This window comes from Choloepus didactylus, chromosome 4 (genome assembly GCF_015220235.1).
Source record: "Choloepus didactylus isolate mChoDid1 chromosome 4, mChoDid1.pri, whole genome shotgun sequence".
Lineage (NCBI taxonomy): Eukaryota > Metazoa > Chordata > Mammalia > Pilosa > Megalonychidae > Choloepus > Choloepus didactylus.
Window position 1 is genome coordinate 73725857 of NC_051310.1, and position 25832 is coordinate 73751688.

Here is a 25832-nt window from a genome sequence, read left to right on the forward strand (position 1 = left end):
TATTCATTCTGTTAATGAGCCCATCCCCAGTGAGTTTTTTATTTCAGTTTTTCAATTTTTCATTTCTAACATTTCCTTTTGGTTCTTCTTCATATTTTCTATTTCTTTGGTGAGACTTGCTATCTTCCATATTTTTCAAGAGTGTTCTCCCTTACTTGTACAATATAACAATTGCCTTAAAGTCTTGTCAGATAAGTATAATATCTGTTTCATTCTAGCATTATTACTGAGGTTTTCTTGTGCTTTTTTTTTTTTTTTTGTATGTTAATTTTGGATTGTATCCTAAACGTTTTGAATATTATGTTTTGAGACTCTAGTTCTTGTTTAAATCTTTCAGCAAATGTTGTTATTTTTGTTTTAGAAGCCAGTTGCCCCAGTTGGGTTCAGTTTACAAGTTCCAAGTTCCACGAGAATTCTGTGGGTTGTTGTTTTTATTTATCTGTCTCACATGTGGCTTCTCTGCAATTCAGACAGTCCTCAAACCTGTATTTCAATACTCAAAGTCTGTGTAATCTATTTAGGGTCAGATAAATTCATTTGTAGCTCAAGGGTAAGCCCAAGAGTTCAAAAACAACTTTAAAGAGTTGGTTTCCCAAACTCCTCACTCATTATAATCTCCTCAATACTTTCCTGTTCTCTGGGTCTCCACTTTTCCCACCCTCCAGCCAACAAGCACAGGCATTATTTAAGCCCCTCCACTGCACACGTTCCATGGCTGTGCCCATGTCAGAGCTAAGCAGTCAAAATCCCAAGAGATCAAAACAGGGAAGAGAAATGAAACAAAATAAAGTTTCAGTGACTGAGAGATTTCAAATGGAGTTAAGAGGCCATTCTGGAGGTTATTCTTATGCATTATATAGACATCCCTTTTTAGTTTTTAGTGTATTAGAATAGCTAGAAAGAAATACCTGAAACTGTTGAACTGCAATCCAGTAGCCTTGATTCTTGAAGATGATTGTATAACTATATAGCTTTTACAGTGTGACTGTATAATTATGAAAACCTTGCAACTGACACTTGCTTTATCCAGTGTATGTACAGGTACGTAAGAAAATAAAGACAAAAAATAAACAAACAATATGGGGGGATAAGGGGTATGGGATGTTTGGGATGTTCTTTTTTATTTTTATTTTTATTTTTATTTTTATTTTTATTCTTATTTTAGTTTTTTGGGGGGGTAATGAAAATGTTCTAAAATTGATTGTTGTGGTGAATGCACACTATATGATGATACCGTGAGCCATCGATGTACACTTCGGATGATTATCTGGTATGTGAATATATCTCAATAAGATTGCATTTAGAAAAAGAAAGAAGAAATTCCTGAGACAGAAAAGGAGCAGTGGGGCTTCAGCCCACCCTCTTGGGTCGACAGCTCCTCTGATTGAAGAAAAAGATTCCCCTGTCCCAGAATTTTAATCTCCTTCCAGCCCCCATTGCCGCTGCTGCTGCTATCACCACAAAATTATTTGGGGTCTTGGTGGAAGAGAACTGGAAAAAAATTTTTTTTAAAAAGAGAAAAAAGATAAGTGAGGGATTTCCACACTCTGTGTGAACATTAGGAGACTCCTTTCCTGATTTTTGAGCCGGGCTAGAGGGCTTCTCATGACCTGATGCCCAGTCTGGGCTGCATTAGTTGGTACAAGGAGAGCCGACAGGACAAAAGTCCTGGTACATTGAACTGTTGCCTTCCTCCCCACTGTGCCTGCTAACATTTACTCTTCTGAGTCCTCAGATATCTTCCCCGTGCATTCTGTTCAGATATCATGGAGGGGAGGGGTGAAATGTCCTTCTTCCGTCTTACCCAGGGCTGGAACCTTCCTTCTCCCCTTACAAGTGACAAGACTGTGGTTATATATGTATGGTGCGTTCTTTGAGCCATTAAAGTTGTTTGTGTCAAGTTTTTTATTTTTTCTAGAAGCCAGTGTTTCAAAGACTGAAATATTGTCACTGTGAGACCTCATGTCTTTTGAGGCCTGTGCTGGGGGGATATAAATAATGTACAGATTTAAGGAGGGGATGTCTAAAGAGTCAAAACCAAACCAAACCAAACAAAAAACCTACCATGATGCTACCATTGGTGGAAACTGGGTGAAAGGTACCTGGGACCTCTCTCTACAATTTCTATAACTCTTTGTGCATCTGTAATCATTTTAAATAAACAGTTAAAAAGCATACGAGGGGGACACCGTACAGCAGAGACAAGCTGGTGAGATAAAAGAGCAATATAGGTTAATAAAGACTGTGGGAAAAGAGGCAGGATTGAGAGAGCAAAAATGGCACAAGGCTTGAAGGGTGTGTCCTTGCGTGGCCTCACGCATCCTCACACCTGTCCTTCGCAAGTCAGCAGAATGGTCCATCTGAAACAAAGATCAGGTCAGGTGCCTCCATTCCCCCCTAATCTGTGATATTGCCCATTACCTGAAGATTAAGTTTAAACTCCTTTGTGTAGACTCATGTCCCTCAGCGTCTGGTTCCATGCCATCCGATCTTCCTCTTCTCCCACTGCATCCCCTCCTCATGCCATGCACATCTGTTCCTTGGCTTACGCTCCCTCCAAGAGCTGCCCGAGCTCCCCTCACACCCTGTCTCACTGTTGAAATTCTGCTTTTCCTCCAAGTTGGACCGCGAGCTCCACAACAGTAGGGACACGACAGTTTTTGCTCACTGTGGATATCCAACACCTGGCTCATGGAGGTCCTTCAGTGGCGTGCCAAGGAACCCCTGTGAACCTAGTATTGGTCTAGGTGGTGGGGACACAGCAGTGAGCAACCAGACAAAAATCCTCACCTGCATGGGGACAGGCAGTAAGCACCATTGTCTTAGTTTTCCGGAGCTGCTATCTCAAATACCACACAATGGGTTGACTTAAACAATAGGAACTTATTGTCTCATGGTTTCAGAGGCCAGAAGTCCAAATCAAGGCACCAGCTAGAAGGCTGTCTTCCTCCCCAGATTGGTAGCATTCTACCTGACTGGCAATCCTTGGGTTCCTTGGCTTTCCCATCACTTGGCCATGTGCTCTCCTGTCTGGCTTGGTTGCCTTTGCCTTTCAGCTTCTGGCTTCTCCCCGTGGCTTTGTCTCTCTATGTCTGCATTTCTTCTGCTTAGTAAGGCCTTCAGTAGTCCAGATTAAGGCCCAACTTCATTCATTTGGGCCACAACTTAACTAAAATAACATCTTCAGAAAACCCTATTTATACATGATTTGCACCCACAGGAATGCAGGTGGGGAACACATGTAAAATTGGGGTACATAATTCAGTTCACCACCAACATAAATAAGTAAATTATGTAGTATGGCAGCAAGTGGTTAGTGCTGTGGAGAAAGCAAAATCAAGAGGAGAGGTAGGGATATAGGTATGGATCATCTAAATTGGGATTGTCAGGGAAGTCCTCACCAAGAAAATGGGACCTTAGTAAAGATTTAAGGGGGTGAGAAGACTGAGTCATGTGTAATTTGAGGGAAGATTCAGTTTCTAGGAAAAGTTGAAATTAATGGGTCTTTCTTTGCCATCCCCTCAGAACTTTGTGGCCTTTTTACATATATTTGGTGGTGCTTTATTTTATAATTACTCATATACTTATTTTCCTCATTATAATCGTATACTTATTTTCTTCATTAAATTAAAAGTGCTTGAAAACAAAGACAATAATATTGGCAATAGTCATTAGCATTTAGTATGCATTAGTATGTATTGGTCATTAGATTATTTAAATGTGATGTCTCATTTAATCCACAATGAATGAGCAAAGAAAGTGTTAGATTTCCCATTTGATAGAGAACAGAACCGAAAACTGCAAAAATTCTGATTATAACACAGCAATAACGTAGCAGGACCATTTGAACCCTCTCATGTCACTAAACTCCAGCTGACAATGCCATGTCTCCTACAGTTTGTCTTTGTACCCACCATCCTTCCAGAACTTAAAAGTACTTTGTGTGTATGTGGCATGCAATCAAAGAGGTTTCATTGATCAATGATAGAATATTTGAGTAACCCATTTTATGATGTGGCTAATTAAATTTTACTTTCAAATAAAATAATATTTAAACAGACCACAGAACTACCCAAAAATAGAACTAATAGCTAATATTCATGTGCCAGACACTTTTTTGGTCACATTATTCTTAAAAGTTAGTTAAAATGGGGGGAGGAAGGGAATGGAATGTTTTGGATGTTCATTTTTATTTTTATTTTTATTTTATTTTTTGGAGTAATGAAAATGTTCAAAGATTGATTGTGGTAATGAATGCACAACAGCAACAACAACAAAAAATAACAACAACAAAAACCAACAACAACAAAGTTAGTTAAAAAGATTTTTGAAAGGAAGCCAAACAGATGAGTTGTTTATAAAGTGTCAGTTCCCCACCTAAAGAGAAAATGACTCTCAGATTTACCATAACTGTCCATTTTAGACCTTGAAGCTCTACCAAGATAGTCATTCAATGTACTCATGCCTCACTTATGCTTTTATCTATAGAAAAAAACTGACAAACAAGGAGGGCAGATTGCATGTAGGAAAACTGGAAATTAACATTTCAAATGTCCCTAAAATAATTTTTCAGAATCTTACTCCGTGGAATTTGCAAAATTAAGGAAAATGGTGATGATGAAGTGGAATTGTATTCTCCAAGTAAATTTCGGGAAGTTGTATACATATTTTAAGATGCATGTGTATTTAACCATTGAGGTGATGATTCAAAAAAGAAAATTTGTTGAGTCGTTTATAAGAAAAACATGACCTTTCCTTACCATTCCTGGGTTTCCTTTAGGTTTGAAGTATATGGGGTTTGCACATTCACACACAGTGGTGTGCTTGGTCGGTCCAGCTCACGCGGCGAGGCAATTCCCAGTTACCTGTCAGTCATTTTGGCAGGTATTCCATTTGCATTTACATTTGGCCTTTGAAAACGTTCCCATGATTTGAGTATAACAGCTGCTGACTGGGATAATTGGAGTAATATTTCAAGAAATGCATTCAAAAATGGGAAAGGGGACAGTGGCAACTAAGGGAAGTGTGGGTTTCATAAAAATCTCATGTTGGCCTAACAGCAGATCATGGGATCCATCTACAATCAAATCCACAGAGCTGCCTATGGTGCAATTAACAGAATGTGCCAGAAAAAAATCAGAAGTGGCGGAGCAGAGGTCAGAGAGCCTCAAGGGGTTTGAGCATCTGCCCTGGAGACCCACTGTCTTGTTTTGCTAAAGCTGACAAAATGCAACATACCAGAAATAGGTAGGCTTTTACAGTGGGGTTTTGTTAGCTTACAAATGTACAGTTCCAAGGCCATGAAAATGTCCCAATTAAGGCATCAACAGGATGATACCTTCTCTGAAAACAGGCTGCTGGCATCACGGACTCCTCTGTCAGTTGGGAAGGCACATGGCCAGCATCTGTTGATCCTTCTCTTCCAGGTTTCATTGCTTCCAGCTTCTGGCTTCAGTCACTTCCTCTCGGCTTCTCTGGAGCTTTTTCTATGAGTTTCTCTTGGTTCCATCTCTTGTAAAGGACTCCAGTAAATGAATTAAGACCCCCTTGGGGCAACTCCTCAATTGAAGTAACATAATCAAAAGGTCCCTACAATAGGTCCACACCCACAGGAATGGATTAAAAGAGCATGGCCTTTTCTGGGGTACATAACAGCTTCAAACCACCACACCCACCGGTGCCATCACTGCCCCAGGATACTTTGGCCCACAAGTTACAGTAACTTAAACACCCTGGAAACTAAGGCAGGCACCAGAATGCTCACTCTTTTAATTAAAATGAGAAACAAAAGTATCACAAGTCCAGAAATATCACATGGATATAACCAGAAAGTTCTTTCCTTGTAGTCAAGCAGAACCTCATCTCCAGCACATGCCACTTGATTTGCCAGGATAGTTCACTGCTCTAACTTTCTTGAGTTTTCATGATTAGAGGCTGCCATGGGGAATCCCACATCCATAGGTGGATCCTAAGTGAGAGTTAGAGAAATGGAAGGTCTGATGGCCTCTGGCCAGGCCAGGAATTATCTTGTCAGTGGGATCTAGAATTACTGCAAATCAAACCTCTGGCTGCTGATCTGTCCCAACCAGAGACAGCTTTGCCATTAGATTAAAAATATTTTAAATGAAATAGAGAAAAAACAAACAAACAGAAAACTGTGCTAGGGATCAGACTTTCAAGAAGCTTTCTCTGTCCTAGCCCCATTGAAGTGGACACATCTCTCTTTAGATGAATGAGTGTATTTAAATACTCTTGAAAACAAACTGGGACTCATGAGGACCATTTGTGGTGAATTTCTGTTCCTTACTTGGATCAGTTAGGATCTTATTTCCCTTCCCTTGTGGCAGGTTGTAACCCCAGGTACTTTCATTGGTCTATTTTATTGGCTTTACTCAAAGTCTTTCCCATTTGTTGCTTGTAATTAAATTCTTCCTCTGTGGAAAGCCAACCACATCACAGAGGCTTTCTTGCTGTTTCTGCCTGGGTAAAACTGTCCCCACTGCCTTGAGCTCCCCCACCATCTGTGTGCTTGCACTTTGCTTCGCCGACAAGAACCTTCAGCCAGAGTTCCTTGAGGGCAAGGAATTGTGTCATCCTCTTTATGTCACTTGGAGCCCACAGCCTGCTGTGTGACCTGCCCCCTTCGGCTGGCACTCAGTAAAGCAGGTGCAACTGAACTGAGTTGAGGAGGGCAGGATCAGAAGGGCAGTGGCCCCTGGAGGAAGATCTTCTGATGCTGTGTCTCAATTTTGGAATCACATATAGTCAAACATTTTTTAAGATGCAAATCATAAGCTAGCTATGAGAGCTGTGCAAACTAAAATCAATTAAAGTATTATCTTTAATTAGGCAGGAAAGGGAGGCTGCTACATGTTAACTCCCACTTATAAAAAATAAAAAATGAATAAAAATTTTTTTAAGAATTTTAAATTTTTTTTAAAAAAAAGAACTCCCATGTAAACAAAAATCTTCATGTCATCAGTCTGCAAACATGTACTGAGCTCCTCTGAGCTGGATGTTGGAGATCAAGATATGGTGGCGACAGGCCCTGCTCATGAGTGCTAAAGGTTTACTAGGAGCAGCTCACAAGCCAGCCACTGCTAGTACAGTTAAGTAAATGTCAAAACAAGGGTCCAGATCACAAGGAACCTAGGAGGGAAACCCAGGGCTGCTTGGGAGGGTCAGAGGCGACTTTGCATAGGAGACAGAAACAGAACAGGAATTTAGAAGGCAGAAGGGGTGCTTGTGTTTGTGTGTGCAGAAAGCTGGGGGTGTTCCATGTTCCAGGCTTGCAAGGGTATGGAGGCATGGAAAGCAGAAAGAGTGAAGTAGGTCAGTATTGCTGGAGCACAGAATATGACTGGATGAGAAATGGCAGGAGATGAGGCTGAAGGGATGGATGGATCTCAAAGGGCCTGGTTTTCAGTGCAGAGAATTTACCTTTTAGGCAGAGAAAAGCATAGAAGAGTTTTAAGCAGAGAATCACAGGAGTACATTTGTGGGCTACAAAATTCAGTTTGGGAACTTTTGAGGTTGTAAATTTAAGAGTGAAAGTGACAGGTTGTATCTCATGCCTGAATCTTGGTTGTGTGGTGATGGCTGCCTGGGGTGCCATGCCTAGCAAGACTGTAGGCGGCACAGGCTGAGTGGGAGACGGCATTGTGAATTAGCCACATTCCTCATGGCAGCAAATGGTGGCAGCGGAATTCATGTCTGAGGCCAGGGAAACCAGGGAGGAGGTTTCTGCCACCTTCCAAGGGGTGATGGAAAAGTGGCCTGAAATGCCATCTGAGTCTGCACTGTTGGGTGAGCAAGTCATGGGGTTGGTCTCCAAGTGAGCTGGTTGCTTTAAACTCCACCATGGAAGAGCATGCTCTGTTTACCCCCGTCAGTCTCAAACTATCTCTGGTTGCCCTCTGGTAATGGATCAACGGCAGGATTATTTAAGTGGCCAGTTCCATCAGTGAGAACCCACTTGGTCAGCTGAGCTCCACTGATGTAAGAGCTTCTGTTCACGGTGGTCTATAGCCTCAGCACAGAATGGAAGAATGAGATGTTCCCTCAGCCATTCATTCACTTCCTCTTTCAGAATTATTTCTCTCTTCCCAGCCCTCTTCTGAGTCTGGGAACATAAGGTTGAAAAAAAAATACATTCCTCACCGTCAAGGAGCACGTAGCTTTCTTGTGAACAGCCAGTGAACGCACAGTAGGATTCATGTTATGATAGGAGCATCCATCCATTTGAGCATTCAGTTCTTCACCAAGTTTTTATTAAGCAGTTACCATGGGCTAGGTACTAGATGTACAATGGTGAGCAAAAAGAAAAAAAAAGTGACCTGCTTTCTGAAATTTTTATAGCCCAGTGGGGGGTTGGGAGGAGAAAAGCAACTTTTCAAACACACACACACACAGACACACACACACAAATTAAATTAAGGCAGTAGACATGGATCTCAATTCCCAGAACAGGTCTGAAAGAAATACTCATTTTTAATTTCTGCTTTGATATTAAGGTTGGTAGGGATTTCAAGCTCAACCGTTCCCACCAGAATTGCATTTTAAGGCCTGTGAATTTTCATGCCACCTAGAGTTAGGGAGGACCCTTCAGATATATATGTATATATACCTACTAATGAACTTTCCCTTAAGTTCTATTTTCTCAGACATTAGCATCACTATAACACTTTCTTATGGTTTACATTTATTTGGTACATAATTCATTTTCCTGGCACTTGTAATCTTTTGGGGCTAGCTTTACATTAGGTTTTCTTTGTAAAAGTCTTATCACTTCTCCCTCTCATTTGTCCAGTCTGGATGTTTCTGTTCTCAAATAGATTCGTCTATTAGTATTTTTATTAGGACTTATTTCTACAATCCTTTTTTGTGGTTTCTATTTACTTTGTTCATTTTTGTCTTCATTTCTTGCCTCCTTATTTTCCTTTTTCCTTTAACAGGCATGTGTTCCATTTTTATTATTCAGTACTTCTTAAAATTAATACATAACATTCATGTAATTTAATAGAGTCTAAAGTTAATTGATACACTTATTTTCTCAGAAAAACTTGAGCTCAGCAAGTTTAAGCAGAACTCTTCCTTCTCATGCTCACATTTCTTTTGCCTAATATTTATGTTCTTTATGTTTTTTTAAAATTCAATTTTATTGAGATTGTTCACAAACAATACAATCATCCAAAGTATATAATCAGTTTTTCATGGTACCATTATATAGTTGTGCATTTATCATCACAATTAACTCTTTTTTCAATTTTTAGAACATTTTCATTATTCCAGAAAAGAAATAAAAAGAAAAAAGAAAACTCAAATCCTTCCATAACTCTAACCAACCCCCTCCATTACTGACTAATAGTATTGGTATACTACATTTGTTACTGTTGTTGATAGAATGTTAAATCATTATTGACTGTAGTACATAATTTGCAATACATAATTTGTAGTACATAATTTTTCCCTATAAACCTATTATTAACTTCTAGTTATAGTGTCATACATTTGTTCTAGTTCATGAGAGAAATTTCTAATATTTGCACAGTTAATCACAGACATTGTCCCCACCACAAGATTCACTGTTTTATACATTCCCATATTTTAACCTCCAACTCTCCTGGTGACATACATGACTCTGTGCTTACTCTTTCCACCACCTTCACATACCATTTAGCACTGTTAGTTATTCTCACAATGTGCTACCATCACCTCTGTTCATTTCCAAACATTTAAGTTCAATCTAGTTGAACATTCTGCTCATAATAAGCAACCACTCCCCATTCTTTAGCCTCATTCTATATCCTGGTAGCATATATTTCATGTCTTTGAGTTTACATATTATAATTAGTTCCTGTCAATCAGACCCTGCAATATTTGTCCCATGTGTCTGTCTTATTTCACTCAATATAGTGCCCTCAAGGTTTCTTCATCAACCCATTTATTTTTTAAGACAGTTTTTTTCACACACCATACATTCCGTCCTAAGTAAACAATTGATGGTTCCCTGTATAATCATGTATTTATGCACTCATCACTATTACCACTATATATATAAGGACATCTCCATTTCTTCCACAAAGAAAGAGGAAAAGTTAAAGAAGGTAGAGAGACAAAAGAAAAAGAAAAAGAAAGAAAAAAATGACAGCTACAAAGCAACAAAAGAAACACAGAATTAAACAAAAGTACAATAAAAGAGTCAGATGACATCACCAATGCCACGAGTCCCGTACCCCTCCCTTATATCCCTCTCTTATAGGCATTTAGCTTTGGTATATTCCCTTTGTTACATTAAAGGAAGCATAATACAATATTCCTGTTAACTATAGTCTCTAGTTTGCATTGATTGTATTTTCCCCAAAACACTCCATTTTTAACACCTTACAAGGTTGACATTCATTTGTGCTCCCTCATGTAAAAACACATTTATACATTTTATCACAATTGTTGAGCACTCTGGGCTTCACTAAGTTATACAGTCCCAGTATTTATTTTCCCTCTTTCCTTCTGGTGTCCCACATGTCCCTAACTTTCCTCTTTCAACCATACTCACAGTCATTTTTGTTCAGTTTACTTACATTGTTGTGTTACCATCACCCAAAATTGTGTTCCAAACCTCTCACTCCTGTCTTTTCCTATCTGTCTGTAGTGCTTCCTTTAGTATTTCCTGTAGAGCAGGTATCTTGTTCACAAACTCTCTCATTGTCTGTCAGAGAATATTTTAAACTCTCCCTCATATTTGAAGGACAGTTTTGCCAGATATAGGATTCTTGGTTAGCAGCTTTTCTCTTTCAGTATGTTAAATATATATCACACCACTGTCTTCTTGCCTCCATGGTTTCTACTAAGAAATCCGCACATAGTCTTATCAGGCTTCCCTTGTATGTGATGGATTGCTTTTCTCTTGCTGCTTTCAGGAGTCTCTCTTTGTCTTTGACATTTGATAATCAGATTATTAAGTGTCTTGGCATAGGTCTATTTGGATCTATTCTGTTGGGGGTACGCTGCATTTCTTGGACCTGTAATTTTATGTTTTTCATAAGAGATGGGAAATTTTCATTGATTATTTCCTGTTATTGCGTCTGCCCCTTTTCCCTTCTCTTGTCCTTCTGGGGCACCCATGGCACGTATATTCATGTGCTTCATGCTGTCATTCAGTTCCCTGAGATGTTGCTCATATTTTTCCATTCTTTTCCCTATCTGTTGTTTTGTGTGTAGGATTTCAGGTGTCTTGTTCTCCAGTTCCTCAGTTTTTTCTTCTTCCTCTTGAAATCTGCTGTTGTATGTCTCCATTGTGTCTTTCATCTCTTGTGTTGTGCCTTTCATTTCCATAGATTCTGCCAGTTGTTTTTTTCAAACTTTCAATTTCTACCTTATGTTCACCCAGTGTTTCCTTCATCTTTTTTGTCATATCTTCCCTAAACTCGTTCACTTGGTTTTTGAATTGATTTAGCATATTTATTTGAAAATCTTTAATTAATTGATTCATTAATGGGAAACAATATCTCATCTGTATCTCAGTTGAGGTGTCAGTTTGTTCCTTTGACTGGGCCATGTCTTCATTTTTCCTAGTGTGATTTGTGGTTTTCTGTTGTCGAGGCATCTGATTTCCTTGATTTCCCCAATCAGATTTTCCCAAAGCAGAACAGGCTCAGGTCTCAGAATGGGGCTATATTCAGTATCAGGTTTCCCTGAGGGCGTGTCATAGAAGATTGACAGACTTCCCTGTGAGGCCTCTAGTTGCTGTGCTTTTCCTAACCTGCCCAGCAGGTGGCGCCTGTCAACCTGTCACTCCCCACTGGTGTAAAATGGTGTGGTCTCTTTAATTCTCAACTTAAGTTGTTTCTGTTTTGATCATTTTCCCCCAGGCCCTGGGGTCTGAGTTCCGAAGGGAGGGCAGGCACCTGAGCTGGGTGCCACCTCCTTCCTCTTAGGAAGATACACCCCCTAGGGAGTTATCTTCTGCACTTGAATTACTTCTTTGTCTGTCAGACTCTGTTATCTCCATCCCTGTCTAGGTCAGAATGTTGCAGACTGAAAATGGCTGAGGCTTTCTCCACTGAGCCACTCAGGTTGAGAGAGAGAAAGAAAAAGGGAAAGAAAGCCCCTTTTCAGAGCCAGTCCATGGCCCCCCAGTTTTGCCCATTTGTCAGAGACAGCACCTGGTCTTCTGGGATCCCTCTCCTGGGACACAGGTGCCTTCTGGCTCTCTCAGGTCAGCCATCTCTAAAAGCCTCTGTAGTTTTTTTCTCTCAAGTTTTTTTTTTTTTTTTTTTTTTCCATCAGCCCCACCTTGTCTCCACTGGGAATGACCTCAGGGCACTATGCTGCTTGCCAGTGGTTTGTCTATGTTTGTAGCTTATATTCAGCAGTCTACATTTGTCAGTTAAAACCTCAGTTGGAGCTGGGCTGAGCTACATTCACTTGCTCCAGGATTGCTGCTTTCTCCCACGGCAAAGTCCTGCAGCTCAGCCTATATCAGGCTTTTAATAGAGTACTGCACAACCACAAAGGAAAAGAGGATTATTAATATATGCTACTATGGAGTAGTATCCAGAATATATTGTTAAATGAAGAGGCATGGAAAGCATGGAGAAAAGCATCTACAGTGTACTATCATTTATATAAGAAATGATAGGGGGTATAAATATACATAAGAATTTACATATATTAACCAAGTGGAAGGATAGACCATCAAACTTTTAAAAATGGTTATCTATAGAGAATGGGAATGAATAGGGTGAAACCACCAGAATAAATCTATGATTCTTTTACATTATTTTGAAATAATATAAAATTTTTTATAATCATAAATCAAAATTAAATTTTTATGAGCAATCCCTGAAATTCAAAAACAAAATGAAACAAAACTACCTGTTTATACAGAGGTATACTTGTACAAGGAGAAGTATTCCAAATGACTTTAAAACATAATAATTTGATGTTCCTCCATATGAGATATATCCTGAAAGTAAAAACAATTGCAAAAAAAATCTTAAACTGTTTTGTGTAATCCTATTGCTGATGGTAGTGTATGTGCAGTTATTCTGAGATTATTGTATATGTAACAATAAGAAATTATTGCTACATATACAATATGTATAAAATCAGGCAATAAAAAATTATGCTAGTGTCATCGAGAAACAGGTTGGGGAGAAGGATGAAAGAGATACAAATTTAACATTGTTAAGGATATGTAAAAACCTATAGTCCTGAATTGAATTGGAATTTTTAGTATGAACTCATGATGCATTTTTATTTTAAAGAAATAGGGATTTAGCAGATCTGGGCAATAAAAATCTTAGACGAAACAACAGTCAGCCCAGGGGCAATGAGCACCTCTAGTGTTCAGATGGCGATTGTTGTATGCTAGTGCTCCTTGAAGAAATGTCTGATTCCAGGTCTGGGCAGGATACCAGATGACCCTGCAGCTGTGGCTCATACCAGAAAGTAAGGAAGCTGTCCAGTACCTCAAAAGGACTTAGGAACCACCCCAACGAAGCTGTACCATCTTGACATCAACACATATAATTGTAATGGTTTTAGACACATCAAGCATGTTTATACACATGAATTCATGATAATTCTAAAAACAACAGCAATTCATCGATCACTTTTGGAAGATGCTAGAGAACTAACTCATTATTTTGAAAAACTGGATAGTGATAAATAGAAAAAATCAAGCATTTTTCCCACCCTTCCTATATGATGGTATCACTGTGTAGCCATATAGTTCATGAAGGAAAACTTCTCTTTGTAGAATTATTTCAGTTTTAAAAGAACACTTTATAGAATTATAATATCACCATTTTGTCACCTCTATTGAGTTAATAAATCTAGGTAGTGATCACTGATGGCTGCCAGCATCTCCAAAAGAGAGATATTTTATGCCTCTTAATGGAAGTACCAACACTACTTATGAAGTTGTCTTGCTAAAAATGAAATGAACCCAAATCTCATCAAACCTCTAAATTTAACCACCAAAAGACAAGAAAAACAAAGGACAGAGGAACTCATTCCATGACAAGCTGGGCATGCAATAGCTAAATCCAGACCATGGATTTCCTCAACAACAAAGAATGCAATAAAAATAAGAGAGATGGGGGTAAATTCTATGTGTCAGGGGTTGGCAGACTTTTTCTGTAAAAGGACAGATAGTACATATTTTAGGCTTTGTAGACCATACAATCTATTCAACTCTACTGTTGTAGCATGAAAACAGCCATAGGCAAATTTCTGCAACTGTGTTTTAATAAAGCTTTATTTACAAAAAGCAGCTAGCCCATGATCTACAGTTTGCCAAACCAGGCTATTTGTTAAAAGAGACTTAAGTGATATCCCAAGCAGTCATAATGCATACACATTATTTGAATACTGATTCAAACAAACTGTAAAAAAAAAAAAGAAAAGAAAAATTAGGGAGTAAGTTGGGAAACTTGAACACAACACACTGGGTATTTGATGATATTAAGGAATTACTGTTAATTAGTTTTAACAGTGATGTTGCTATTGTGGTTATACTAAGGAAAAGCTCCTCTCTTTTACAGATACAAACTGAAATACTGATGGATGAAATTTTATCATGCTGGGATTTGCCAGGGTAAGGAAATTGGTAAGAGTGGCAATGAAGCAAGATTAGCCATGAGTTATTATTAGAGCTGGATGGTGATGCAAAAGGGCTCATTAAAAACAGACCACACAGGAAACATCTGCTTCCAATCAAGGTAGAGTAAAATGAACTGGATTTACCCTCATTCCTGAAAAAGACCAAAAAAATAAATTGGATAATATATAAAAGAAGCAATCATTTAAGGGACCAAACATCAGACAGGAAAGATGGGTGACCCCCAAGAGATGGGAAACACAGTTAGCCATACAACTGCCCCATATTACTGCCTTGATATAGTTCCCAACATGTGGTGTGAGGAGGAGGAACCCAGATGGAACTTGGCAGACTTCCTGATATGAAGAGACATTGCTGAGAGGAGTCAAGAAGGCTAGAGCTCACAGGCCAGAAAGGAGAGAGTACACAGAAAGAGAACATCAGATACCTATAGAGGGTTTGCCTCTACTATTTAGCAGAGTATTTTAATCAGTGTATGCACGTGAGGAAACTATGCAAGGCCCAGGTGAGAACCACTTAAAGGTTTAGAAATAATAGTGCCTAAGCTGAAACACGACCAAGAAAAGTGCCTGTATCCACCAACCAGATTAGAAAAACTCATAATTCATGGAACATTGGGTATAATCCAGAAAATCTTGCCTCAGTAATGGGAAATAATTGTCCCTAGAATAAACACTGCTCTGATCCCACTTAACGAAAACATGAAAGAAACAGCTAAAAGGATCAAGCTGTTTCCAAGTGTTGTAAATACGTCCCAGGACAAAGCTCAGTAGTATGGATAGGAATACAAACTTACGCAGCACCCAACAATATAAGCTTCAGAGTGTCTGGCACCCCAAAAAAAATTACCAGGAATGCAAAGAAGCAGGAATATGAGCCACAATAAGAAAGTCAGTCAATATTGACCCAAAACTGACATAGACGTTAGAATTATCTACTAGAAAGTAAGAAAGTGTCTCAAAGCAATGACTTCGGTTTCCACTGTGTAACTAGAAATAGAAAAGGCAAATTAAACCCAAAGTAAGCAGAATAAATGAAATAATAAGGATCAGAACAGAAACCAATGAATAGAAAAATAGAAAAACAATAGAGAAAAACCAATGAAGCAATATAGTAGTTCTTTGAAATCAGTAAAATTGATAAACCTGTAGTCAGATAATAAGGAAAAAAGAGGAAATATGCAAATGAACAATATCAAAAATAAGAGGACCTCAGTATAGATTCTACAAATATTTAAAAGATCATAAAGGAGTATTATGAACATCTCTGTGTCAATAAATTCTACACTTAGGTGAAATGGATAAATTCCTTGAAAAGTGTAAACCACCAAACCTCATGCAAGAAGAAGTAGATACTATGAAGCCAGTATTACTCTGATACCAAAGTCACTGCAACAAAAAACACTAGAAGCCAATGTCCATATTAATATAGATGAAAAGTCCTCAACAAAATAATAGCAAACTGAACCCAATAGCATATTAACAAGATTATATACCATGATCAAATGAAACGTATGCTGTAATGCAAAGGAAGTTGAACACAAGAAAATCAATAAACGTAACACACTACATTAAAAGAAAGAAGGAAAGGAAAAAAAATGATCACCTCAATTGACACAGAGAAATCATATGAAAAATTCCAACTGTGAATAAAAGGGAATTTCCCCCAACATTTTAAAGGGCATTTGTGAAAAACCCACAGCTAACATCATGTTCTGTGGTAAAAGACTGAAAGCTTTCCCCCAAGGTAAGGAACAAGGCAAGGATGTCCACTTTCAACATTGTACTGAAAGTTCTAGCTGGAACAGTTAGGCAAGAAAAAGAAATAAAAGGTATACAAAGTGGAAAGAAAGAAGTACAGTACTTCTATTTACAGATGACATATTCCTATATAAGAAAAATACCGAAGAATTCACAAAATAGCTACTAGAGCTAAAAAATGAATTTGGCAAATTTGCAGGGTCCAAAATCAACCCAAAAAAGCAGTTGTTTTTATATCCATCAGCAATGAATAATCCAAAAAAGAAATTAAGAAAACATTTCCATTTATGACAGCATCTAAGGGAATAAAATACCAAGTAATAAATTTAACCAAGGAGGAGGAAGACTCCTGTATTTAAAACTACAAAAGAAATTAAAGAAGACCTGAATAAATGGAAAGACATTCCATGTGCTTGGATAGGAAGACTTAATGTTGTTAAGACAGCAATACTACCCAAAGAAATCTACAAATTCAATGCGGTCCCCATCAAAATTCCAACAGCTTTTTTTTTGTAGAAATGTAAAAGCAATCCTCAAATTTGTATGGAATTGTAAGGCATCCCAAATAGCAAAACAATCTTGGAAAACACAGACAAGGTTGAAGGACTCACATTTACTGATTTAAAAACTTACTACAATACTACAGTGTTTGAAACATTGTGAGAGTTCATTCCTGGGCTTCAGCACCAAGCCAAACCAAAACAAAACAAAAGTAACATTGTGAGAGTAATGCAACCAAGATGATGGAGTGAGATGCTCCAGGGTTCCATGCCCCCACAGAAGTTTTACACAACAAATGAAAACTGGTAGGATCATCTGTCTCAGAGCTCCAGAAAACAATTAAAGGGTTGCAGTAACTGGGCAAGTGCCAAATAAAGGAAAAGACAACTTAAAAACAGTAGGAAAGCCTCGTGGTTCTCTTATTCTTACTAGCCCAACCCCTATCCCCTCCATAGCTCAGTGCTGAGCCAGACTGTACTCCTAGTGCAGGTCCCTGGTTCCAGTTCCAGAGGGAGCAGAATAACCTTTGTACACATACTAGGGTGCAGCTATGTCTGTGCCAGTCTGTCTGGTGACAGCCTGAAGGACTGAAGCAGGACACTAGTCACAAGCTGGCTGACTAAGAATGTGCCCTGCATGTAGAGGCAACTCACCGGGCAGCTAAGACATTGTAGGAGAATGGTCAGATGAAAGCTGTCTGGGTCAAAGTATTGCCAGCAATGGGCATATACTGTCGCACCTGGCACCGAAACAAAAGAGTGTTTCCTAGGGCAAAGTGGATCCATGAAAAGGGGGAATTCCTAAGGCCACACATGCATGCCCAGGATAAAATGCATTTTCACAAAAAACCAGGGACTACCCTACACTTTCACCTTGTACTGTTCTTTAGGCTTATTATCAGGCAGACTAAGCTCTGCTCTGAGGGAGAGCACCCACTCAAGCTAATATGCAGATACTGAGAAAGGTAGCTTTTGTTGATGGTGGTAGTGGTAAGTGGTGGTGATTGTGATATTAGCCTCCCAGAATTCAAGGAAATTTCTGTCTTGCACTAGCTTGATACAGATACAAACTTAAGGAACAGATGCTTCAGAGTATAAATTATAAGAAACCATTATAATACTGAAATGTTCAGTGTGCAACAAAAGAGTAAAAGGCATGCAAAGAAACAGGAAATGATAACCAAAGCAAAGGATCAAGATAAAACATTAGAAACCATCAACAAGAAAACCCAGACTCTGGATATACCAGAGAAAGATTTTTTTTACCTGTCCTATATCTTAAACATGCTCAAAGAGCTAAAGGAATACAAAAAGAACTAAAGGGAATTAAGAAAATAGTGGATTAACAAAAAGAGAATTTAAAGAAATAGAAATCATAAAGAGAAGCTGCATAGAGCTGAAGACAACATCAGAGCTTCCCAGAAGGAGAAGAAAGAGAGAAAGTGACTGAAAGAATATTCAAAGAAATAATAGCTGAATGCTTCCCAACTGTAATGAAAGACATGAATATACATATCCAAGAAGCTCAAAGAACTCCAAACTTGGTAAACTGAAAGAGATCCATGCTGAGACACATTATAATCAAACTATTGAATGCCAGAGAGGAGAGAATCCTGGAAGTCACAAGAGAGAAGTAGTATGTCATATACAAGGAAGCCTCAGTAAAACTAAATGCCAATTTCTCAACAGAAATCATGGCTGCAAGAAGGCATAGGTGTGACATATTTAAAGTGCTAAAAGAAAACAAAATGCTGACCAAGAATTATGTATCTGGCAAAAATGTTTTTCAAAAATGTGAGAATGATTGATATTGCCAGGCAACAAAAAGCTGAGGGGATTTGTCACCACTGCATCTCCCTATAAGAAATGCTAAAGGGAGTTATTCATGTTGAAAGGAGAGGATACTATACAATAGATTGAAGCTATATGAAGAAATAAAGATTTCCAGTAAAGGTAACTAGGTGGGTAAATATAAATGCCAGTACTGTTGTGTTATTGATTTGTAACTCCAAACAAACCAAAAAGAGAAATATTAACCCTTGAACATTGGTGGGAAGGTAAAATGTTGCAGCCACTGTGGAAAACAGTTTGAGGGTTACACAAAAGTTAAACATTGAACTACCTCGTGACCTGGCAATCCAACTTCTAGGTATATACCCCAAAGAACTGAAAGCAAAGACTCAAACAGATAGTTGTACACCAATGTTCATAGCAACATTATTCAAAATAGTCAAAGGTGGAATCAACCCAAATGTCCATCAACAGATGAATAAATAAACAATAGGTGTTATATATGTAACATGGAATGAAATTCTGATACATGGTACAACATGGATGAACCTTGAGGATGTCATGTTGAATGAAATAAGCCAAAGACAAAATATTGTATCATTCCACTTATATGAAATAACTATAATTTTCAAATTCATAGAGACAGAAAGTAGAGTACAGGTTATAGGAGGGGGCAGTGGATAGAGGCTTAATGGGAAGTTAATGCTTAACGGATGTAGGGTTTCAGTTTGGGATGATGAAAAAGTTTTGATAATGGGTGGCGGGAATGGTAGCATAACATTGTGAATGCGATTAATGACACTGAATTGTATGATTGTGAGTGGTCAAGATGGGAAAGTTTTATGTTTAATATATTAAGTTTATGTTTTATATATTAACTTGGTCTTTTCAACTTTGTTTCCTGTTTATCCAGTGATAGCTTTCAAAATACAATTTAACAAGTAGTTAGAGTACAAATTTCAAAGAACGTCAGGGGTCACAGTTCCACAACTTCAGCTGTTTCCATTATTGTAAAATATAACATGCATACAGAAAGGTGTTGACTTCTGATGTACTTCTCAACAAGCAGTTATATAGGTAATTTCAAAAATTGTTACGGGTTACAGTTCCACAGTTTCAGTTCTTTCCTTATTATGCTTTAGAGGGTATATGCAGAAAAGTGAAGACTTTCAAAGCATAGTTCAATGATTAGCTATAGACCAAATTTCAAAGGCTGTTATAGAATACAGTTCCACCACATCATTTACCTCCTTCCAGCTATTCCATTCCAACACCCCAGCATCTAAATATATATACAAATATATATTTAAAGTTTCAGTATTCATAAACCATTGTTTAATCTTTTGTTTGTTACTAGCCCTTCCTCTCACCTAATCTCTTTCTCTATCTTCAGGGGTGTCTAGGCAGTGAGCACCCTAACTTGTTCATATTGAAAGGAGGTGTCAACAGTATGCGGAAGAGGGCTGCATCTGACTGTTGTTCTTAAAGAAGATATTGCCTCTGGGTTTTAGGACTTGTCTGGCATAGGAACAAACTGGTGTATTTAAGTTTCTGAGAGAGAAAACTCAGTGAGTGAATCTTTTATAGAATCTCAGGGAGGGACCTAGGTACTTGGGGACTACTTTTAGTAAGTGCATGGCATGCTGTGGTCAGTTGGGATGTCTAGCTGGAGTTTGCATAAGAGAAACATCCAGGATAGCCTCTTGACTCTATTTGGGATCTCTCAGCCACTGTGACCTCAGCTGGTTACCTTTCTTTTTTCCCCCTTTTGGTCAAGTAGGCATTTTCAATACCTCACTGCCAGGGCCAGTCTCATTCCTAGGAGTCATGTCCCATGTCACCAGGGAGATTCATTCCCTTGGGAGTCATGTCCCTTTTGCACGGGAGAGTTTAATGAATTTGTTTGCTGAGTTGGGCTTAGAGAACGGCCACATCTGAGCAACAAAAGGGGTTCCCTGGATGTGCGTCTTAGGCATAATTGTAGGAGGGCTCAGCCTCCCATTTACAATTTGAAGTTTCACAAGAGCAAGCTTCAAGTTGAGGGCTTGATTTATTGAGTAGTGGGTTCCTAATTTCATTTAATATATATTCTATCCCAAGATAAATTGTCAGTTTCTTACATTATCTTCACTTAGTTATGCAATCATCATCACTCTCTACTTCAAAAAATTATCATAACATAATACATCCCAGAGCTCTTATCAGCTGCTAATTATTCATCCCTAATATTAGTGTAGTGATGGTAAGATATTCCTATTAAACATAGTCTTTAATATGTAATGGGTAGTTTTTCCATCTGCAACTCTGTTGTTTACCCTCTGCACCAGTGTCATACCTTGTAAGTATATCATGCTTTTATTTAGGTTTATGGTGCTGCTCTGTGGGTTACATGCCTTTAAACAACCATTTATGAATATATTTGCCTTCCATGCATCACTGATACTTATAATCCCATTAACGAACCTTAGTCACACCTGACCATTCCCATACCATTAAGTTCACCCTCATTATCATATCTGTACATCTTAGATTATCATTCCCCCTTTACTAACTTCTATTTCTAGGTCCCCTATATTCTATATTATAAGACACTTATTTTACATTTTTCATGGAGCTCACATTAGTGGTAATGTACAATATCTCTCCTTTTGTGTCTGGCTTATTTTACTCAGCATTATGTCTTGAAGGATCATCCATGTTGTCATGTTTCATGACCTTGTTCTTTCTTACTTCGTATAGTATTCCATTATATGTATATACCACATTTTGTTTATCCACTCATCTGTTGGATTGTTTCCATCTCTTGGCAATTGTGAACAATGCCGCTAGGAACATTGGGGTACAAATATCTGTGTCACTGTATTTTTTTGTATTATTTTTGCAACTTTCCTGTAAATTTGAAAATATTTCAAAATTAAGTTTAAAAAATGTATTAAGAATATAAATAAATAAATAAATACATAAATACATAAAATATGTGGTACTGGCATAAGGGCAGGCATATGGAATAATGAAATAAAATTGAGAGTCCAGAAATAACCCCTACATTTATGGCCAATTGATTTCTTACAATATTGGAAGTCCATTCAATGGGGAAATAATAGTCTCTTCAACAAATGGGGTTAGGACACCTGGATATCCACATGAAAAAAATAAATAAATGAATAATGAAGTTGGACCCCAACCTCACACCAGATACAAAAGTTAACTCAAAATGGACCACCAATGACCTAAATATGAGTCCCATAACCATTACATTTTTAGAAGAAAAAATAGGATTTAATCTACATGGCTTGGATTTGGCAATGGACTCTGAGATGAGACAAAGCATGAACAACAAAAGAAAAATAGACAAACTGGACTTCATCAACATATAAAACTTTTGTGCATCAAAGGACATTATCAAGAATGTGAAAAGAAAACCTGCAGAATAGGAGAAAATATTTGTAACCATATACTAGATAATGGTCTAGTATCTAGAATATATAAAGAAATCTTATAACTCAACAACAAAAAGACAGCCAAATTAAAAATGGGTGAAAGATTTGAATAGACATTTGTCCAAAGGAGATATGCCGTTGGCTAACAAGTACATGAAAATATGCTCAACATCATTAGTCATTAGAGAAATGCAAATTAAAACTACAAAAGTTACCATTTCACACCCACTAGTATGGAAATATTTTTAAATCAGAAAATAGCAAGTACTGATAAGTATGTGGAGAAATTAAAACCTTCATACCTTGTTGGGAATGTAAAATGGTGCAACCACTGTGGAAAATAGTTGAGCATTTCCTCAAAAAGTTAAACATAGAATTACCATATGTCCTAGCAGTTGCACTCCTTTGGTATTTGTCAAAAAAATTGAAAACGTGTTCAAAGAAAAACTTGTACTCAAATGTTTGTAGCAGCACTGTTCATATTAGACAAAAGGTGGAAACAACCCAAATGTTTGCCAACGTGAATGAATAAACAAACTGTGTTATATACAGACAATGGAATAATATAGGAAAGAAGTTCTGATACATGCAGCAACGTGGATGAACCTTGAATATTATTCAGATATTTTAAATCAGTAAAGTACAGAGACATGCTATGATGTAGATGAACCTTGAAAACATTGTACTAAGTGAAATGAGTCAGACACAAAAGGTCATATATCATATGATTCCATTTATATGAAATATCCAGAATAGGTAAATCTATACAGACAGAAATAAGACTGGTGATTTCCCTGAGCTGGGGGAGGGGGAAATTGCTTAATGAGTATGGGGTTCTCTTTTTTAACATTTTATTTAAAAATAATTTCAACTTTGCAGGACAGTTGTAAAAACCATGTTAAAACTCATACAGAGGGGAGGTAGGACAAGATGGCAGCATGGAGAGGTGTGGAATTTAGTTAGTCCTCTAGAGCAACTAGTAAATAGCCAGGAAAAACTAGCAAATAGTCTGGAACAACTGTTTGGGGACAGCGTGACTGGACACACATCATACACTAGCCTGGAGATCACAGCATAGAACTGTAAGTAAAGCACCCCAAACTGCAGAGCTGGTGCCCCTCTCCCACTGGCATGGCAGGCTGAGTTATGAAACTTCACTGTGGGAGAAAGAAGCAGTCCCTTCTGGGAGCAAGAGAATGTAACTCAACCAAGCCCCAATTGCGGTTTTAATTAACAAATTTAGACTATTGAATACAAGCTACAAACACAGATAAACCTGGAGCAAGCAGGAAGGGAACCTGAGGTTCCTCCCAGCAGAGAGGAGGCAGGGCTGACAGAAAAAAAGACATAAATAAATATAAACAGAGGCTTTTGGAGACGGCTGAGCTCAGAATACTGGAAAACAGCTGTGTACCAAGACAAGGGTACCAACACCAGTTGACTGGTGAAACTGGGGTTCTGGGGACTGGCTCTGAAAAGAGGCTTTATCTCTTTTCTCCTTTTTTTTTCTCTCATTCTAAAAAGCTAATTAGAGAAAGCCTCAGGCATTTTCAGTTATCAGCCTTGACCCAGGCAAGGGTGGAGTTAAAAGAGTCAGAGAGATGAAGGAGAAATTCAGGTGGAGAAGATAACTCCATAAAGGGTGTATTTTCCCTAAGAAAAGGGGAGGCAGGGACCAGCTCAAGTGCCTGCCCTACCCTGAGAATTCAGACCCCAGGGCCTGGAGGTGGGGAAACAGAAACAACTTCAGCTTGGCTTCTGACACCTCAGCCCCTGGCCAGGACAGGGCCCACTGAGAATTAAAGGAAAAATGAATATGGCATAGTCAAAGGAACAAACATAGACTTCAGATGAGATACAGGAATTGAAATAACTAATTATTAATGAAACAAATCTCCTAAATCAATTCAAAAATCAAATCAATGAGTTGAGGGAATATATGGCAAAAGAGACATAGGATATAAAGAAGACATTGGGCAAACATAAGGAAGAACTTGAAAGTCTGAGAAAACAATTGGCAGAAATTATGGGAATGAAAGGCCCAATACAAGAGATGAAAAACACAATGGAGGATTCTGGGAAGATGGCAGCATAGAAAGAAGTGGAAGACTTAGTTTCCCCCAGAACAATTCATAAATGAACAAAAAACCAGTAATAACCTGGAATAACAGCAGGGAGACAAACGTGACTGTACACTCAACATCCACCGACATGAATTGGGAAGAATGCCCGAGATCACAGCATAAAATCTGTAAGTAAAATTGCGGACCCACACTGAGAGCCGAGAACCTAGAGCCGAGAGCCCCTCCCTCACAGAAGCCGTGCCGTGCACTTTCTCAGCCCAGCTCCAAGTGAGGTTTTAATATTAACTGCTCAATACAGACAGCGAATCCTCAACAAGCAGACAGAGGCTTTTGGTGACAACTGACCTTGGGAGAATCGGGGGACATATTCTGTCTCTCACTTTCTCTCTGTGGAGAAAACCTCAGCTGCTCTTGGCCCACAAGGCATTGCAGTAAAGACAGCCTCACACATTCTGCATTCTGAAACGAGCTGAGAGCCCCGCGGCACAGCCCAGTGGCCCAGGGCTTCCCTAGAGGGTCAGCGCACACTGATGACGTAGCACGGCATCTCCCTCAGCTGAGGGATCACGGCTGGGAGGGGGGATCCATTTGGAGAACCCAGGAGCGCGACGCCAAGTCCAGTGGTTTGTGGGACTCCGAGAGAGAATTGCTCTTCCTCCCTGGCCACCTGTACACACACCCCACAATCAGGGGGGACGGCTCCAGCAACACACCCAGACTGAGTTCTCCAACTGAACACACAAGAATCATTTCCCCACACTCCATGGAAAAAAGGTTGAGAACTGACTGGAGGGATATAGGTGGCTCACAGACGCCATCTGCTGGTTAGTTAGAGAAAGTGTACGTCACCAAACTGTGTCTCTGAAAAATTAGATCGATATCCTTTTTTTTTTTTTGATACAACTTGAAATAACCTTATCAAGCAAAACAAATGCCAAGAGGCCAAAAACAACAGAAAATCTTAATGCATATGATAAAACCAGACGATATGGAGAATCCAGCTCCAAACACACAAATCAAGATTTCGGAAGAAACATTGTACCTCACAAAATTAATTAAAGAACTACAATCAAAGAACAAAAACATGGCAAAGAATTTAAAGGACATCAAGAGGACCATGGCCAGAATATAAGTGCCATAAAGAAGACCCCAGAAAAGCATAAAGAAGACATTGCAAGAGTAAATAAAAAAATAGAAGATTTTATGGAAATAAAAGAAACTGTTGGCCAAATTCAAAAGACTCTGGATATTCACAATACAAGACTAGAGGAAGCTGAACAACATCTCAGTGTCCTAGAAATACACAGAACAGAAAATGAAAGAACAAAAGAAAGAATGGAGAAAAAAATTGAAAAAATCGCGAAGGATCTCAGGGATACAATAAATAAAATAAAACATCCAAACTTAAGGCTCATTGGTGTCCCAGAAGGGGAGGAGAAGGGTAAAGGTCTAGAAAGACTATTCAAAGAAATTGTTGGGGAAAACTTCCCCAACCTTCTACACAATATAAACACACAAAGCATAAATGCCCAGCGAACTCCAAATAGAATAAATCCAAATAAACCCACCCCAAGACATATTCTGATCAGACTCTCAAATACTGAAGAGAAGGAGCAAGTTCTGAAAGCAGC

General features: G+C 38.5%; 1 protein-coding gene across 11 annotated transcripts in view; it reads left to right on the top strand.

The window, feature by feature from the left end:
• OTUD7A (OTU deubiquitinase 7A) overlaps positions 1–25832 on the top strand; it is a 441745-nt gene that overhangs the window by 234868 nt on the left and 181045 nt on the right. Inside the window, exon 2 of one of the 11 annotated variants that reach the window (XM_037832854.1) lies at positions 14550–14602. The exons of the other annotated variants lie outside the window; for them this stretch is intronic. Coding sequence (XP_037688782.1) covers positions 14572–14602 — 31 coding nt within the window. The 5' untranslated portion in view covers positions 14550–14571. The remainder of the gene's footprint in view (positions 1–14549; positions 14603–25832) is intronic. 11 annotated transcript variants of the gene reach the window in all.